The sequence below is a fragment of the Salmo salar genome, chromosome ssa18, assembly GCF_905237065.1.
Source record: "Salmo salar chromosome ssa18, Ssal_v3.1, whole genome shotgun sequence".
In the NCBI taxonomy this organism is placed as follows: domain Eukaryota; kingdom Metazoa; phylum Chordata; class Actinopteri; order Salmoniformes; family Salmonidae; genus Salmo; species Salmo salar.
Genome location: NC_059459.1, coordinates 49914724 through 49931126, shown reverse-complemented (window position 1 = coordinate 49931126; position 16403 = coordinate 49914724). Strand labels below are relative to the sequence as shown.

General features: G+C 40.5%; 1 protein-coding gene across 17 annotated transcripts in view; it reads right to left on the bottom strand.

Moving 5' to 3' along the window:
- The window catches only part of col25a1 (collagen type XXV alpha 1 chain), a 456448-nt gene that overhangs the window by 118963 nt on the left and 321082 nt on the right, over positions 1-16403 (bottom strand). For 16 of the 17 annotated variants that reach the window (XR_001322145.2, XR_006760436.1, XR_006760437.1 and 13 more), the window contains exon 10: positions 13970-13996. The exons of the other annotated variant lie outside the window; for it this stretch is intronic. Coding sequence is in view for 13 of the 16 variants with exons in the window: in XM_045701252.1 (XP_045557208.1) it covers positions 13970-13996 (27 nt within the window). In the remaining 3 variants the exon portion in view is untranslated. The remainder of the gene's footprint in view (positions 1-13969; positions 13997-16403) is intronic. 17 annotated transcript variants of the gene reach the window in all.

Here is a 16403-nt window from a genome sequence, read left to right as displayed (position 1 = left end):
CCCCTCTGTGTGGCCGTAATGCCCCCTAAAAAAATCCATGTCTTTTGCGGCCAGTGGCCATTGTGCCCTTGGGCTGAATATAATATCTCCCGGATGCGCAACTGCGAGTGTCCTTATCCAATTCCGAGGTGCATATTGAAGATATTGGAAGAACTGTCCTTTTACTTTTCGTCAGCCAACAAGATGAGCAGGCCTAACGAACAGCAAAAGCACTAGCCTATGTCAATCTACCATCCCCCATAGTACAAAAGTTGACCTATTCTATTCTGTGTCAGAAACAAATATTCCAAATAGTCTGGGACTGTTGTGGAATGCGATAGATCCCAAATTAAAACAACCACTAGAATCAAAAAAATGTTTTAAACGATGAACCTGGTGCAACAGATGAGAACATTTAGCTTAAAATGTTCATAAACTATTCGAATATTTCTTCACAATATAAGCGCAGCAATGCACACATGGCAGTATGCTATAAGCACAAATGTTCCATTAGTAGGAAAACACTATTCTCAAAAGTGACCACAAATGTGATCATGCATGTAATGCTTTTATTATAAAGGTGAATTTTTATCATGAAAATTATCTTCCCCAAACTTGAAACTCACGTGCCGCTTATGTATGGCAGTTAGGCTCTACACCCGTTGTAAAGCCGATTAATGTGCTTCATTTTAAGAATTTATTTGGTCACTTTAGTTGTGATACAAACCTAAACAAAACATATAGGCCTATGGCCTAGGCTACATGCGGTGTGCAACATGCGCTGTTTCTTTCCTTAAGAAGGGCCATCATTCACAAGTGATTAACCTCTCTAGGGTAGGGGGCAGTATTTGCACGGCCGGATAAAAAAACGTACCGATTTAATCTGGTTATTACTACTGCCCAGAAACTAGAATATGCATATAATTGTTTGATTTGGATAGAAAACACCCTAAAGTTTCTAAAACTGTTTGAATGGTGTCTGTGAGTATAACAGAACTCATATGGCAGGCAAAAACCTGAGAAGATTCCTTACAGGAAGTGCCCTCTCTGACCATTTCTTGGCCTTCTACACTCTCTTTATTGAAAACTGAGGATCTCTGCTGTAACGTGACACCTCCTACGGCTCCCATAGGCTCTCAGAAGGCGGCAGAACGGGGCATGATGCCTTTGCAGGCCATGGCTGAAAAACAGTAGCGCATTTGGATAGTGGTCGATCAGAGAACAATGAGACTGGGGGCGCATGCACGAGCCGACTCCATGTTTTTATTTTTTCGTCTTTGAACGAAAACAGGGTTTCCCGGTCGGAATATTATCGCTTTTTTACGTGAAAAATCGCATAAAAATGTTAACCTCTCTGGGCTAGGCGGGACGAATTCGTCCCACCTACGCAAAAGCCAGTCTAATCCAGTGGCGCGATTTTCAAATACCTTAGAAATGCTATTACTTCAATTTCTCAAACATATGACTATTTTACAGCTATTTAAAGACAAGACTCTCGTTAATCTAACCACACTGTCCGATTTCAAAAAGGCTTTACAACGAAAGCAAAACATTAGATTATGTCAGCAGAGTACCCAGCCAGAAATAATCAGACACCCATTTTTCAAGCTAGCATATAATGTCACAAAAACCCAAACCACAGCTAAATGCAGCACTAACCTTTGATGATCTTCATCAGATGACAACCCTAGGACATTATGTTATACAATACATGCATGTTTTGTTCAATCAAGTTCATATTTATATCAAAAACCAGCTTTTTACATTGGCATGTGACGTCCCGCGCGCCTCGTACATTATGAGTAGCCTTCGGAACGCGCTAACAAGAAGGAGCTATTGGGACATAAATTATTAACTTTTTCGAACAAAAACTACATTTGTTGGGGACCTGGGATTCCTGGAAGTGCCTTCTGATGAAGATAATCAAAGGTAAGGGAATATTTACAATAGTATATTTGATTTTAGATGGTTCCAAGATGGCACTAACCTGTATCGCCTAGCCTATTTTTCTGAGCATAGCACCTCGTTTATTGCAAAGTGTGATTTTCCAGTAAAGTTATTTTTAAATCTGGCAATGCGGTTGCATTCACGAGATGTTAATCTATAATTCTTTGAATGACAATATTACATTTTAAAAATGTTTTCGAATAGTAATTTAGTAAATTGTAGCGCTGCTTCACCGGATGCATTTGAGGGAAAATATTTTCTGAACATCACGCGCCGATGTAAAATGCTGTTTTTATATATAAATATGAACTTTATCGAACAAAAGAATGCATGTATTGTGTAACATGATGTCCTAGGAGTGTCATCTGATGAAGATTGTCAAAGGTTAGTGCTTCATTTAGCTGTGTTTTGGTTATTTGTGATGTATGTGGTTGGTCGGAAAATGGCGGTGTGGCTATTTTGACGATGTACTCTCCTAACATAATGTAATGTTTTGCTTTCGCTGTAAAGCCTTTTTGAAATCGGACAACGTGGTTCGATTCAAGAGAAGTGTATTTATACAACGGTGTAAAATAGTCCTATGTTTGAGAAACAGAAATTATTAGATTTGGTTATGAATATGGCGCTCTGATTTTTCGCTGGATGTTGATCCCGATTATGGGATCAGCGTTAAAAGAGGATATCTAGCTTGTCCTGCGTTGCATATAATCAATGTAGTGCCTGTTAATTTATCATCGAATCCCAGCCTACTTCTACTTCGCCAAACGGGTGATGATTTAACAAAAGCACATTTGTGAAAAAAGCACAATCGTTGCACAAACGAACCTAACCATAAACATCAATGCCTTCCTTAAAATAAATACACAGAAGTATATTTTTTATAAACCTGCATATTTAGTTAAAAGAAATGCATGTTAGCAGGCAATATTAACTAGGGAAATTGTGTCACTTCTCTTGTGTTCAGTGCCAGCAGAGTCAGGGTATGTGCAGAAGTTTTGGCCGCATGGCTCGTTGCGAACTGTGTGAAGACCATTTCTTCCTAACAAAGACCGTAATTAATTTGCCAGAATTGTACATAATTATGACATAACATTGAAGGTTGTGCAATGTAGAAGCAATATTTAGACTTAGGGTTGCCAACCGTTCGATAAAATATGGAAAGGTTCCGCATTTCACTGAAAGAATAAACATTTTGTTTTCGAAATTATAGTTTACGGATTTTACCATATTAATGACCAAAGGCTCGTATTGCTGTGTGTTTATTATAATTAAGTCTATGATTTGATATTTGATAGAGCAGTCTGACTAAGCGGTGGAAGGCAACAGCAGGCTTGTAAGAATTCATTCAAACAGCACTTTACTGCATTTGCCAGCAGCGCTTAGCAATGCCTGAAGCACAGCGCTGTTAATGACTTCAAGTCTATGAACTCCCGAGATTAGGCTGGCAATACTAAAGTGCCTATAAGAACATCCAATAGTCAAAGGTATATGAAACACAAATGGTATAGAGAGAAATAGTTGACACGTCATAATTCCTATAATAACCTAAAACGTATTAACTGGGAATATTGAAGACTCATGTTAAAAGGAACCACCTGCTTTCATATGTTCTCATGTTCTGAGCAAGGAACATCAACATTAGCTTTTTTACATGACACATATTGCACTTTTACTTTCTTCAACACTGTTTTTGCATTATTTAAACCAAATTGAACATGTTTCATTATTTATTTGAGATTAAATTGATTTTATTTATGTATTATATTAACTTAAAATAAAAGTGTTCATTGTTCATTCAGTATTGTTGTAATTGTCATTATTACAAATATATATATATATAAAAATCGGCCGATTAATCGGTATCGGCTTTTTTTGGTCCTCTAATAATCGGTATCAGTATCGGCGTTGAAAAATCATAATCAGTCGACCTCTAGTTGCCCTACCAGGCAGTGATACAGCCTGACAGGATGCTCTAAATTGTGCATCTGTAAAAGTTTGTGAGGGTTTTAGGTGACAAGCCAAATTTCTTCAGCCTCCTGAGGTTTAAGAGGCGGACCATTTCAGTTTGTCAGAGATATGTACGCCGAGGAACTTTCCACCATCTCCACTTCTGTCCCGTTGATGTGGATAGGGGGTGTTCCCTCTGCTGTTTCCTGAAGTCCATGATCATCTACTTGTTTTGTTGACGTTGAGTGAGAGGTTATTTTCCTGACACCACACTCCCAGAGCACTCACCTCCTCCCTGTAGGCTGTCTCGTCGTTGTTGGTAATCAAGCCTAAAACTGTTGTGTCGTCTGCAAACTTGATGAGTGAGTTGGAGGCGTGCTTAGCCACGCCGTCATGGATGAACAGGGAGTACAGGAGGGGGCTGAGTATGCACCCTTGCAGGGCCCCAGTGTTGAGGATCAGTGAAGTGGAGATGTTGTTTCCTACCTTCACCACCTGGGGGCAGCCCGTCAGGATGTCCAGGATCCAATTGCACAGGTTGGGGTTGAAGCTTAATGATGAGCTTGGAGGGTACTATGGTGCTGAATGCTGAGCTATAGTCAATGAACAGCACTCTTACATAGGTATTGTCACGAATGCTAGGAGTGGTGGTAGGAGTCAGGCGCAGAGAGCAGAGGTAAGAAAAATGAGTTTTATCTTTCTCTGGTTTGACAACAGTCGACGCCAACACAACAGGCGTGAGAACTACGTGCCCAACCCATACACAACGGGTCCACAGTTCGGAAAGAAAAATAACTCAAGCAGATCGCCAGCACATCCAAAAAAAGCACACTGACGAAAATAATCCCGCACAAACCTGGGCGGGCTAAACAGGCTTAAATAACCACAAATCAAGATACACAAATAAGGAACAGGTGCAAACAATAAGACATACCAACTGAAAAGGAAAAAGGGATCAGCGGCGGCTAGTAGGCCGGCGACGACGACCGCCGAGCGCCGCCCGAGCAGGCAGGGGAGCCACCTTCGGTGGGATTCGTGACAGGTATTCCTGTTGTCCAGATGGGATAGGGCAGTGTGCAGTGTGATGGCGATTGCATTGTCTGTGGACATATTGGGGCAGTTAGCAAATTGAAGTGGGTCTAGGGTGACAGGTAAGGTGGCGGTGATATGATCCTTGACTAGTCTCTCAAAGCACTTCATGATGACAGAAGTGAGTAATTTAGTTCAGTTACCTTTGCATTCTTGGGTACAGAAAAATGGTGGCCATCTTGAAGCATGTGGCTACGGCAGACTGGGATAGGGAGAGATGGAATATGTCCGTAAACAAACCAGCCAGCTGGTCTGCGCATGCTCTAAGGACGCAGTTAGGGATGCCGTCTGGGCCGGCAGCCTTGCGAGGGTTAACACGTTTAAATGTCTTACTCACTTCGGCCATGGAGCAGGAGAGCCCACCGTCCTTGGTAGCTGGCCTCGTCGGTGGCATTGTGTTATCCTGATAGCGGACGAAGAACGTGTTTAGCTTGTCCGCGATGTGGCTGGTTTTCCTTTTGTAGTCTGTGATTGTCTGTAGACCCTGCCACATACATCTTGTGTCTGAGCCGTTGAATTGCAACTCCACTTTGTCTCAATACTGATGTTTTGCCTGTTTGATTGCCTTGCGGAGGGAATGACTACTCTGTTTGTCTTCGGCCATATTCCCCATCACCTTGCCATGGTTAAATGCAGTGGCTCGTGCTTTCAGTTTTGCGCGAATGCTGCCATCTATCCACAGCTTCTGGTTAGGGTAGGTTTTAATAGTCACAGTGGGTACAACATCTCCTATGCACCTCTAGTTAAACTCAGTAACCGTCAGCAGCATCAGAGCTTGGAGAAGCCTAATTACTGTGACTAAATGGTCACCTGGAATTTGACTGCCGTCATGACTCGTGACCGCTGGTGTGGCGGTAATACCAAGCTACAAAACCTCCAGCGCCAGTCCTTGCGAGACACAGCGCTGCGAACAGACAAGGAGAAAATGGGAGAAAAACAAGCTGAGACAACCTTTGATATCTCTGCTCCTCTTCGGGGCTGAGAGGGTTTGATTACCTTAAAAGACCATCCAGGGAAAACATCTCATGTGAAATTTCAAGACTTGTGAGATTAGAATGACAGAAGGCACAGGATTTTGGGAATAGCCACACTGAGAAGCTTAGTCAATGTGGAGTAAAAAAAAGGAGACAGTGTTCTGTTATGTTTCCATGTTCTCTTCCATGTTCTCCTTGTTTTTTTTTCTAGACACAGCAATTTAGACTGTAGACATTACAAGTGGGGATTAATGATCTCCTACTCTTTACATGGTCTCTTCAACCTCAGGTGGCTGAAGAAATTCGGCTTGTCATTAAAAACACACTTTTACAGATGCACAATCGAGAGCATCCTGTCAGGCTGTATCACCGCCTGGTACGGCAGCTGCTCTGCCCATAACCGTAAGGCTCTCCAGAGGGTAGTGAGGTCTGCACAACGCATCACCGGGTGCAAACTACCTGCCCTCCAGGACACCTACACCACCCGATGTCACAGGAAGGCCAAAAAGATTATCAAGGACAACAACCACCCGAGCCACTGCTTGTTCACCCCGCTATCATCCAGAAGGCGAGGTCAGTACAGGTGCATCAAAGCGGGGACCGAGACTGAAAAACAGCTTCTATCTCAAGGCCATCAGACTGTTAAACAGCCATCACTAACATTGAATGGCTGCTGCCAACATACTGACTCAACTCTAGCCACTTTAATAATGGAAAAATTGATGTAATAACTTTATCACTAGCCACTTTAAACAATGCCACTTTATATAATGTTTACATACCCTACATTACTCATCCCATATGTATATACTGTACTCTATACCATCTACTGCATTTTGCCTATACCATTCGGCCATCACTCATTCATATATTTTTATGTACATTTGTATTCATTCCTTTACCCTTGTGTGTATAAGGTAGTTTTTGTGAAATTGTTAGGTTAGATTACTTGTTAGATATTACTGCATGGTCGGAACTAGAAGCACAAGCATTTCGCTACACTCGCATTAACATCTGCTAACCATTTGTATGTGACAAATAAAATTTGATTTGATTAGATTTGGTGGTTATCGTGTGTGCCCTACTGCTCTATAGTAAGCCTGAGACTAGCATAGCATCTCATGGCTCAGCAGTACTATTAACCCTCATACAAACAAATGGGTACATTTTTGATCACAGCCCAAAGGTCATCTATTCAATTCTTCCACATTTTCATGTTTGTCAATTAACTTGTTCTTGCATTGTTTAGTATTTCTGTATCAAAAGTCCTTTGGGGTCAAAACACTTAATTCTGTCTATATTAATTTGATAGATAGGATCTTTATTTGAATCTAGGTTTCTCTTGAGACATAGTAACAAGTTATCCATACCTCCAGAAGGTGGAGGGGGACCTGTATCAGATTTTGACCAGATAGACAGATCATCTGTAGTGATATTGGTGTGTATTCTCTAAAATGTAATCATTCTAGGGCAAATCTAAAAACCTGCAGAGATGCCGCACCTTATGTACTTGCCTATGGTTATAACTGGTTATAACCATGCACAAAATCAATATTAACTTACATATATGCTTAGTTGCAGTCAAAACAGCTCATAAAAGTCTGTCAGTGGTATGAATACTTGGTAGAACTGTAATACTGTAATGTTCGAGATGTAAAAATACAAAAATCTAAGCCTCGTATCATCACAAGAGGAACTTTAAAAACTTCAGTGAACAGTTTTTTTTACATGATCTCTATTTTGGTGACCTTGATTGTACTTCAGCTATCCCTGAACCTGATTTAGCTTTGAGCCTTTTTGCAGATGTATTCAATACTATTGTGGATAATCATGGGTTAAAGGTAGATGGAATGCCAGGTACACCGGAATTATCAGATGTAATTCATAAAAGAGATGACGCTTAGGTCAGGCCAGAAACACAGTCTTAGCCCCGGACTGGCAAGCTTTTAAGCAACTGTGGAGTCATTGTGTAAGACAAATCAGACAGGTTAAATCAGATTATTATGTATTCGCTCTTTCGGACTGTAATGGGAACCGGCTAAATTTGGGAAAACTGTCAAATCCCTGAAGGGTTCTACTTCCTCCTCTCTGCCACCCCCCCAAAAATTCAGACACCTACAGACACTTACAGACAATTGCAGATAAAAATGGCATCATTAATGCATTTAGTCACCGTTTATTTCAGTGGTTTCTCTCTTTGAAATAACTTCTAAGCCTATTCACAATGATATTGGGCTGGATGCCGATAGGGGAAACTTGCTGAATGATCACTTACTGAATGATCAGAGAAATTATTATTTTAGGCTATTTACAGAAAAATAAGTCCTGGATGCTTAGCTAGCAATAGACAACAAGAAATACACAGGGGCCGACCAATTGGATCCTGGTCTGCTTAAGTGTGCAGCGCCCATCATTGTTGGCTCAATAACCCACATTTTTAATTGAACATTGTTATCAGGAAATATTCCTAAAGTATGGAAATTAGCTCTTGTGCTGCTACTCCATAAGGGCAGGGACAGTAGTGATCTTAAAAATGATCACCTCATTTCAAGGCGTCCTTGTCTAGCTAAGATTCTTGAATCCATGGTAAATATAAAACTTTGCTCTTTTTTATTTTCCTTTTCCGAATGGGCGGTTGTTAGAATTCTTAAGATTCCCTATTTACGGTAGCATAGCTTCTCAAGATCTGATAGAGACCCAATCCCTTTTCCCTCAGTCTTCCCGCTCTTTCATTCAAACCCAACCCCCTTCCTTTGTGTAATCAGCTGTCATATTGGGTTAGCCCACTAGGGGCTTTTTATGACATGATTAGTAGTCGATGTGTGATCTATCCTGTGTATATATATATATATATATATATATATATATATATATATATATATATATAAGTGTAATTCTGTGTGATTATTTAGGTATTTAGTAAATAAATAATTAAGCCAATTTGTGTATTGCTGATTCAACTTATTAGCTAGGGTTCGTGCAGATAACCAAGTACTTACGACAATCAGAATGAGACCGATCGAGGTGACAATTAATAATTGACTGCTATTAATATAAAAGACCTTCAGATCTGAGACTGAATTCAGGAGATAACCGCTCTATATAAATGAATGCTTCCGTGGTGCCACAGTTTATTAATGGTTTAATTGTTGCATGGTTTAATTCAATCACGTAATCAATTAAATGTTAGATAATCGACTTGATAAAATAGCATGTCATATAATTTAATCATAGTCAGACACAACACTTTTGATACTATTGATCATGATATTTTTTTGAATAAGTTGTCCTGGATATGCCTGAACTCTGATGCCTGTTCATGGTTTCATGATTATCTTAATGCTAGAACTCAGGCCATCGTGATTGATGGGGTTAGGTCTGAATTTCTTGAAGTACATAAAGGTGTACCACAGGGGTTGATTTTGGGACCTATTCTCTTCACTATTTATATAAACACCATTGGTCAGTCTGTTAAAATGTTTAAACTTCATCTATATGTGAATGATACTATTAGTATGTATGCTGTTGCCCCGACTGTTGATCTGGCTGTGTCAAAACTGGTTCTCCAATCGAACGTGTTCCAGCATTAAAATACTTACACATTTGGATTGATACGGAATTGACGTTTAAAAAACATATACAGTAGATGAGCTGGTTAAGCTAAGAATTAAAGTTGGCTTTTTCTACTGAAACAGATCTTGCCTTTATCTAAGCAGTTGGAAGCAGATTATTCAGAGCTGTGAAGGGGACGGCACCTCCATACCTTCAGGCTCTGATCAGGCCCTACACCCAAACAAGGGCACTGCGTTCATCCACCTCTGGCCTGCTGGCCCCCCTACCTCTGAGGAAGCACAGTTCCCGCTCAGCCCAGTCAAAACTGTTCGCTGCTCTGGCACCCCAATGGTGGAACAAGCTCCCTCACGACGCCAGGACAGCGGAGTCAATCACCACCTTCCGGAGACACCTGAAACCCCACCTCTTTAAGGAATACCTAGGATAGGATAAAGTAATCCTTCTAACCCCCCCCTTAAAAGATTTAGATGCACTTTTGTAAAGTGGTTGTTCCACTGGATATCATAAGGTGAATGCACCAATTTGTAAGTCGCTCTGGATAAGAGCGTCTGCTAAATGACTTAAATGTAAATGTAAATGTAATTCAGTCAACCTTTTAATCTGTTCTTGATTATAGCGATATTATTAATAAAAGTGCAGCCGCTATTACTCTTAAACCTTTTGATACTCATTACTGCATCCTCTATCAAAACGTTGTCTGGACTTCGCTAAAGACCCGTAGATCTCTACATTACTCTCTTTTTGTTTACAAGGCCCTATTTCATAAACTTCCATCTTATCTAACTTTGCTGTTGAAGTATAGACACCTGAGTTGCCTAACCCGTTCACAGGGATAGTTAACTCTTAAAGTTCCAAGGGTCTCCACCAAGTTAGGTAAATCTGCTTTTAGTTTTAACATACCGTATTGCTGGAACAAATTTCCAAATACATTTAATCTTGTTGTTCTGGTGCCGCTCAAGCAATTTAAAGTACTGATTGGGAACTTATTTGTGGAGGAATGTTTTATTTGTGATGTTTTATTTGTGTTTTCCATGAATGTGTTTTTGTATTTTAATGTGTTTATGTTTGGGTATAATGTGTATAATACAACTACATACCTCACCACCAGATTTGTTTCTGTTTTTCTGCTCTTTTGCACACCAGTATTTCTACTTGCACATCCTCATCTGCACATATATCACTCCAGTGTAAATTGCTAAATTGCAATTACTTTGCCACTAATGGCCTATTTATTGCCTTACCTCCTTACTTCATTTGCACACACTGTATACAGATTTTTCTATTGTGTTATTGACTGTGCGTTTGTTTATCCCATGTGTAACTCTGTGTTGTTGTTTTTGTCGCACTGTTTTGCTTTATCTTGAGCAGGTCACAGTTGTAAATGAGAACTTGTCCTCAACTGGCCTACCTGGTCAAATAAAGGTGAAATAAAAAATACAAATAAACTCATTTTTTATGTTGCATATAAAGGTAACATTTGTAAAAGAGAAAAGGTAAAACATTATTATTTTTTAAATTTTATACAGAAACCAGCTACCCTCTCTCTATATGTACACATACAGTAGAGTTTATTCCCCCCCCACCCCATTTTTTTTTACAGGAAATGTTATATTACTATAATATCCTCCAATATTCTGTATGTGCATCTTGTTATGGTATTTGGGTTTCTATACCAAATAGAAAGCATGCTGTAGAATGATTAAAAAAGCATGCCTAAATCATCAAAGTAACTTCAAATCAAAATTTGAAGTTACTTTGATGATTTAGGCATGCTTTTTTAATCATTCTACAGTAGGCCCTAACACTCCCATTGTTTCACTAGCAGCGATGCTAATGCTGGCTGGGGGTTTAGTAAATACAGAAAACTTAGCCATATTTTTGGTCATTGTCTCTCAGGATCAATGGTTGAATCACTTTTTGTCAATGCAATGATTTGTATTTCACATTTTGGTGTACCGCCCCATTAAATGGCAAATGTCAAAATGTACATTTTCTTAACATTTCAAAAAACTCAATGATACTGAAATCAAATGATGGTAAATCATCTTTTCAGTTGTCACGTCCTGACCAGTATAGGGGTTATTTGTTATTGTAGTTTGGTCAGGATGTGGCAGGGGGTGTTTGTTTTATGTGGTTCAGGGTGTGTTTTGTGTATGTGTTTAGGTAGAGGGGTATTTGATTTATTAGTCCGGGGTTTGTTAGTCATTGTTCTATCTAGTCTTTTGTATTTCTATGTTTAGTTTATTGGGGTTGGACCTTCAACTGGAGGCAGCTGGTTATTGTTGCCTCTGAGTTTGTTTTCATGGGTTTTTGTGGGAGATTGTTCTTGTTTAGCTGTTTGCCTGACAAGACTGTCAAGTTCGTTTTGTTTTGTATACGTTTTATGTGTTTTCCTTCTTCACCAATAAAAAAGATGAGTGTGCATTTTCCTGCTGCGTCTTGGTCTCTACCCTATGACACCCGTGACATTAGTACTAATGTGGATTGTACTTTAGAAAAAATCTGCACATTATTTAAGGGAAAAATGCCTATTTTCATTTGCCAGAATATGCTATTTACTGTAATTGTGCTAAAATAACAGTCTGTTTTGGTAATAAAAATGAATAAATCAGAACATTATTTCCAGTCTAATAATGTTTTGATTAGAATTCACTTGATATTTTGCTATGATTGTTACTTTTTCCAATAGTTTCTTCTTGAGGTCAAAATGACCCCAGTTGGTAATCCATGTATGTAAAATATGATGGTAGTATGAGGGTTAATCGGTCGATTCTGAAACAACCGGGTCTTGTTAGGCCAGCATAGGGTTTACTCAATGAAATAATGGATTTGTAAACAACTGTTATTAGACTAGTCCTCATATTGATATGACAACCTTTTCTATTTAATTCATAAAAGTAAATAGCAGCAACAACAACACTGATTTAAGGCAGTGCATTATTTATTTTCACAAAATGTCGCCTAATTACTTCCAAAAGGAATTCCATCAGTATGAGGACATAAGGGCAAGTGGACGTAGTTCAGCAGAAAAGTTACACCCAAAGCAGGGATAATGGAATCTTCTGTCTAGGGAGCATGCTCCGTTGACTGGGAGGGTGAGAGCAAGGTCTGGCATGGCTGTGCATATGCAGGTAGTACGCTGTCTGATATATGGTGGGGGGAGCATAGCTTGGAGGTCCATGGGGCAGTGGTGGGGTGCATTTTGTACAGGGCTGTAGCAGCAGCAACCTGTCGTCTCTGTGAAGGCTGGGGATGGTGAGTTGTGTAGGGGCGGTGTCCTGTTCCACACAGATTACTTTCAGGGCCTTTTTCTGGATGTTGTCAAGCAGGCTGAGGTGAGTCGGTGGGGCATTAATCCAGCTCAGTGAAGTGTACTCCATGTCACTGCAGACATGTGCCTTGTAGATGATGGCTCGGCTCTTGGTGTTAAGTTTGCTGGCCACTCTCCTCAGTGTTCCCAGTTTCTGAGCTGCTCTGGTGGAGATGTTAGATAAGTGTTTGGACCATGACAGTTTGCTGTCTATTGTGACTGAGGATGTCAAGCTCCTTAGTTGTGGCTAGCTGGCAACCATCAAAGTACAGGTCCAGCTTTGATGGAATCCTCTTCCTGGAGAATGTCAAGGAGTTACATTTTGATGGTTCGAAGGTGCTCTCTCTCTCTCCCCCTCTCTCTCTTTCTCTTCTCCCCCTCTTAAATTCTATCTATTTTGAGTGTAAGATGTTGAGAATGTATTTTGTTTCCTGAGTATGTGAGCCCAGGATTAGTCTCCCAAGAGTCTGTCTAGGTCTCATGAGGGGATATGGATGAGATGTAATATTGTAGAGGATAACTATTAAGAGTAGCTGACACTGGGCTACTTAGGACATAGGGCTGGGCAATATGGCCAAAATATCATATCACAAGTTTTTTTATTTTATGTTTTTGAAAAATAAAAGTTCTAAATTTGCTTTGAGTGGTGTGTGACCCTACGGTGGTAACACATATATTCTAAGTGTTTTCAATTGGTCTTTCTCCATTACATTGTTTTAAACTGTTCAATTCAACTTCAACCAAAAATCTTTTTCAGAATTTTCATCAATTTCTGCATTTCCTGCACTTATGGACATAATAAACAGCGTATAACAAACAAAACATTCAAATATCATTATAGAAGGTATTGTAAAAACCCAAACCAGTCTGTGCATCAATACTGGTATATCATAAAATATGGTATACCTAGGCTATTAGTCGTGACTTTGGGCCCTCTTCAATCAAACCCGTATAGTGCCCTGAGTACAAACATTTTCTCACAAAAAAGGACATAAAGGAAATTTCTCACAGGTACATTACTAATAAAACAAGAATAATTATAAATAAAAAACAACCTCAAAAGTTTTTGTTATATGATTCAGAAGCTATCCTATTTACCTAAATGAGAAACTGGTTTAATAATGAATACAGAAGATGAAATCAACTCTACCTTTTGTCCTAGTGGCCCCTCAGGTCCCTAGAAAGAAATATGTTAGATGAAATAATATGTAACAGGGTCACAAGGGAGAGACTCGCCCTGCCTATAGTGGTGGGGTTTCATACCCTGCAAACAAAAATCAGTCGTTAGGATGTCCCCAGAACAGCATGAAATGTTTGCCTAAAGTCAACAGGACGTTGTATCATGGTCTTGTGGAGGTTTTGTCTAGATCCTGGTTTGTTCCGGGAACGTCCCTGAGGATGATTTTAGGACGTTCTCGGAACGTTGTGTCATGATCCTGTGGAGGTTTTGTCTAGTTCCCGGTTTGTTTCAGGGACGTCCCTAAGGATGGTCCCATGGAAGTTTTTGTCTAGATCCCAAAACATAATTTTTCCTTTCATTGGGACATTGTGTTATGGTAACAAGGGAACGTTCTCTATGATACCTTTATCTAGTTCTCCCTATGTTCCTGGGATGTCATTGAGATGTTTTTAGTACATTTTCAGGACATTCAGTGTATCAGTCATCAGAATGTCACCTGATGGTCGAAAAGAAACATATTTTTTGGGATAAATGTTCTACCCAACTACCTGGGCTCTCACATCCTCGTTTCATTGCACATCACCCCTTGTTACTGTGAACGAGCCCACTGATCCATTCACAGCTCTTTGTCTGTTGGCAAGGTTAGGGACAACCAGTACCGGTGCATGGGTAAAATCACTGGGGATGCCAAGCCCACCCCCATATTACAACATATGACAACCTATGTGTTGTGATAATTGCGTTGTTTGCTCTATAAACTGATAATGCTTATGCCTTGCGACTGTGATATATAGGCCTAAAGGCCAAGATATTTTTTTTTAACCTTTATTTAAACTAGGCAAGTCAGTTAGGAGGGGTGTGTCACTTAAGTGGGTTGACGTGATCTTTCTGTTTGGGTTGGCGCCCCCCCTTGGGTTGTGCCGTGGTGGAGATCTTTGTGGGCTATACTCGGCCTTGTCTCAGGATGGTATGTTGGTGGTTGAAGATATCGCTCTAGTGGTGTGGGGGCTGTGCTTTGGCAAAGAGTGTGGGGTTATATCCTGCCTGTTTGGCCCTGTCCGGGGGTATCGTCTGACCCATCCTGTCTCAGCCTCCAGTATTTATGCTGCTGTAGTTTATATGTTGGGGGGCTAGGGTCAGTCTGTTATATCTGGGGTCCTGTGTGAATTTAAGTATGCTCTCTCTAATTCTCTCTTTCTTTTTCTCTCTCGGAGGACCTGAGCCCTAGGACCATGCCTCAGGACTACCTGGCATGATGACTCCTTGCTGTCCCCAGTCCACCTGGCCGTGCTGCTGCTCTAGTTTCAACTGTTCTGCCTGCGTCTATGGAACCCTGACCTGTTCACCGGACGTGCTGTTTTCAACTCTCTAGAGTCAGCAGGAGCGGTTGAGATACTCTGAATGATCGGCTATGAAAAGCCAACTGACATTTACTCCTGAGGTGCTGACCTGTTGCACCCTCGACAACCACTGTGATTATTATTATTTGACCCTGCTGGTCATCTATGAACATTTGAACATCTTGGCCATGTTCTGTTATAATCTCCACCCGGCACAGTCAGAAGAGGACTGGCCACCCCTCATAGCCTGGTTCCTCTCTAGGTTTCTTCCTAGGTTCTGGCCTTTCTAGGGAGTTTTTCCTAGCCACCATGCTTCTACACTTGCATTGCTTGCTGTTTTGGGGTTTTAGGCTGGGTTTCTGTACAGCACTTTGAGATATCAGCTGATGTAAGAAGGGCTATATAAATACATTTGATTTGATTTGAGTTAAGAACAAATTCAGATTTACAATGACAGCCTACCCTGGCCAAACCCGAACGACGCTAGGCCAATTGTGCGCCACCCTATGGGACTCACAATCCCGGCCGTATGTGATACAGTCTGGATCCGAACAAGGGTGTCTGTAGTGACGCCTCAAGCACTGAGATGCAGTGCCTTAGCCCACTGCGCCACTAAAAAGCCCATAAAGAAGACACTGTCCATAGTGGCATAATAAATTCAACCACACCATTGTTTTATTACAAAATCGGATAGCAACCTCTGTCCAGTGGTCCACAAAGCATATTGCATGTACAGTAACAGACAGTTACATGACCTACAGAATGGTCGAGCAAGTTAATGTTTGTGACTTTTTCTGACCACTAAACAAGTATTCATTTAGAACCACAGAGTCGCAAAGGAAACATGTGCTGCCTCCACTATTCCAGCACCATTTCAACATCATCAAATCACCTCTGCTTAGTCTAATACAGTGACAACTAAAAGATACCAAAAACTATTTAGTCCAATCAACAATCAACGTAAGCTGAATATGATGTGGCAGCCCATGGTTCTGATTTCTCTCTCTGTGTGTGTGTGTGTGTGTGTGTGTGTGTGTGTGTGTGTGTGTACATTCGTTCAAGCA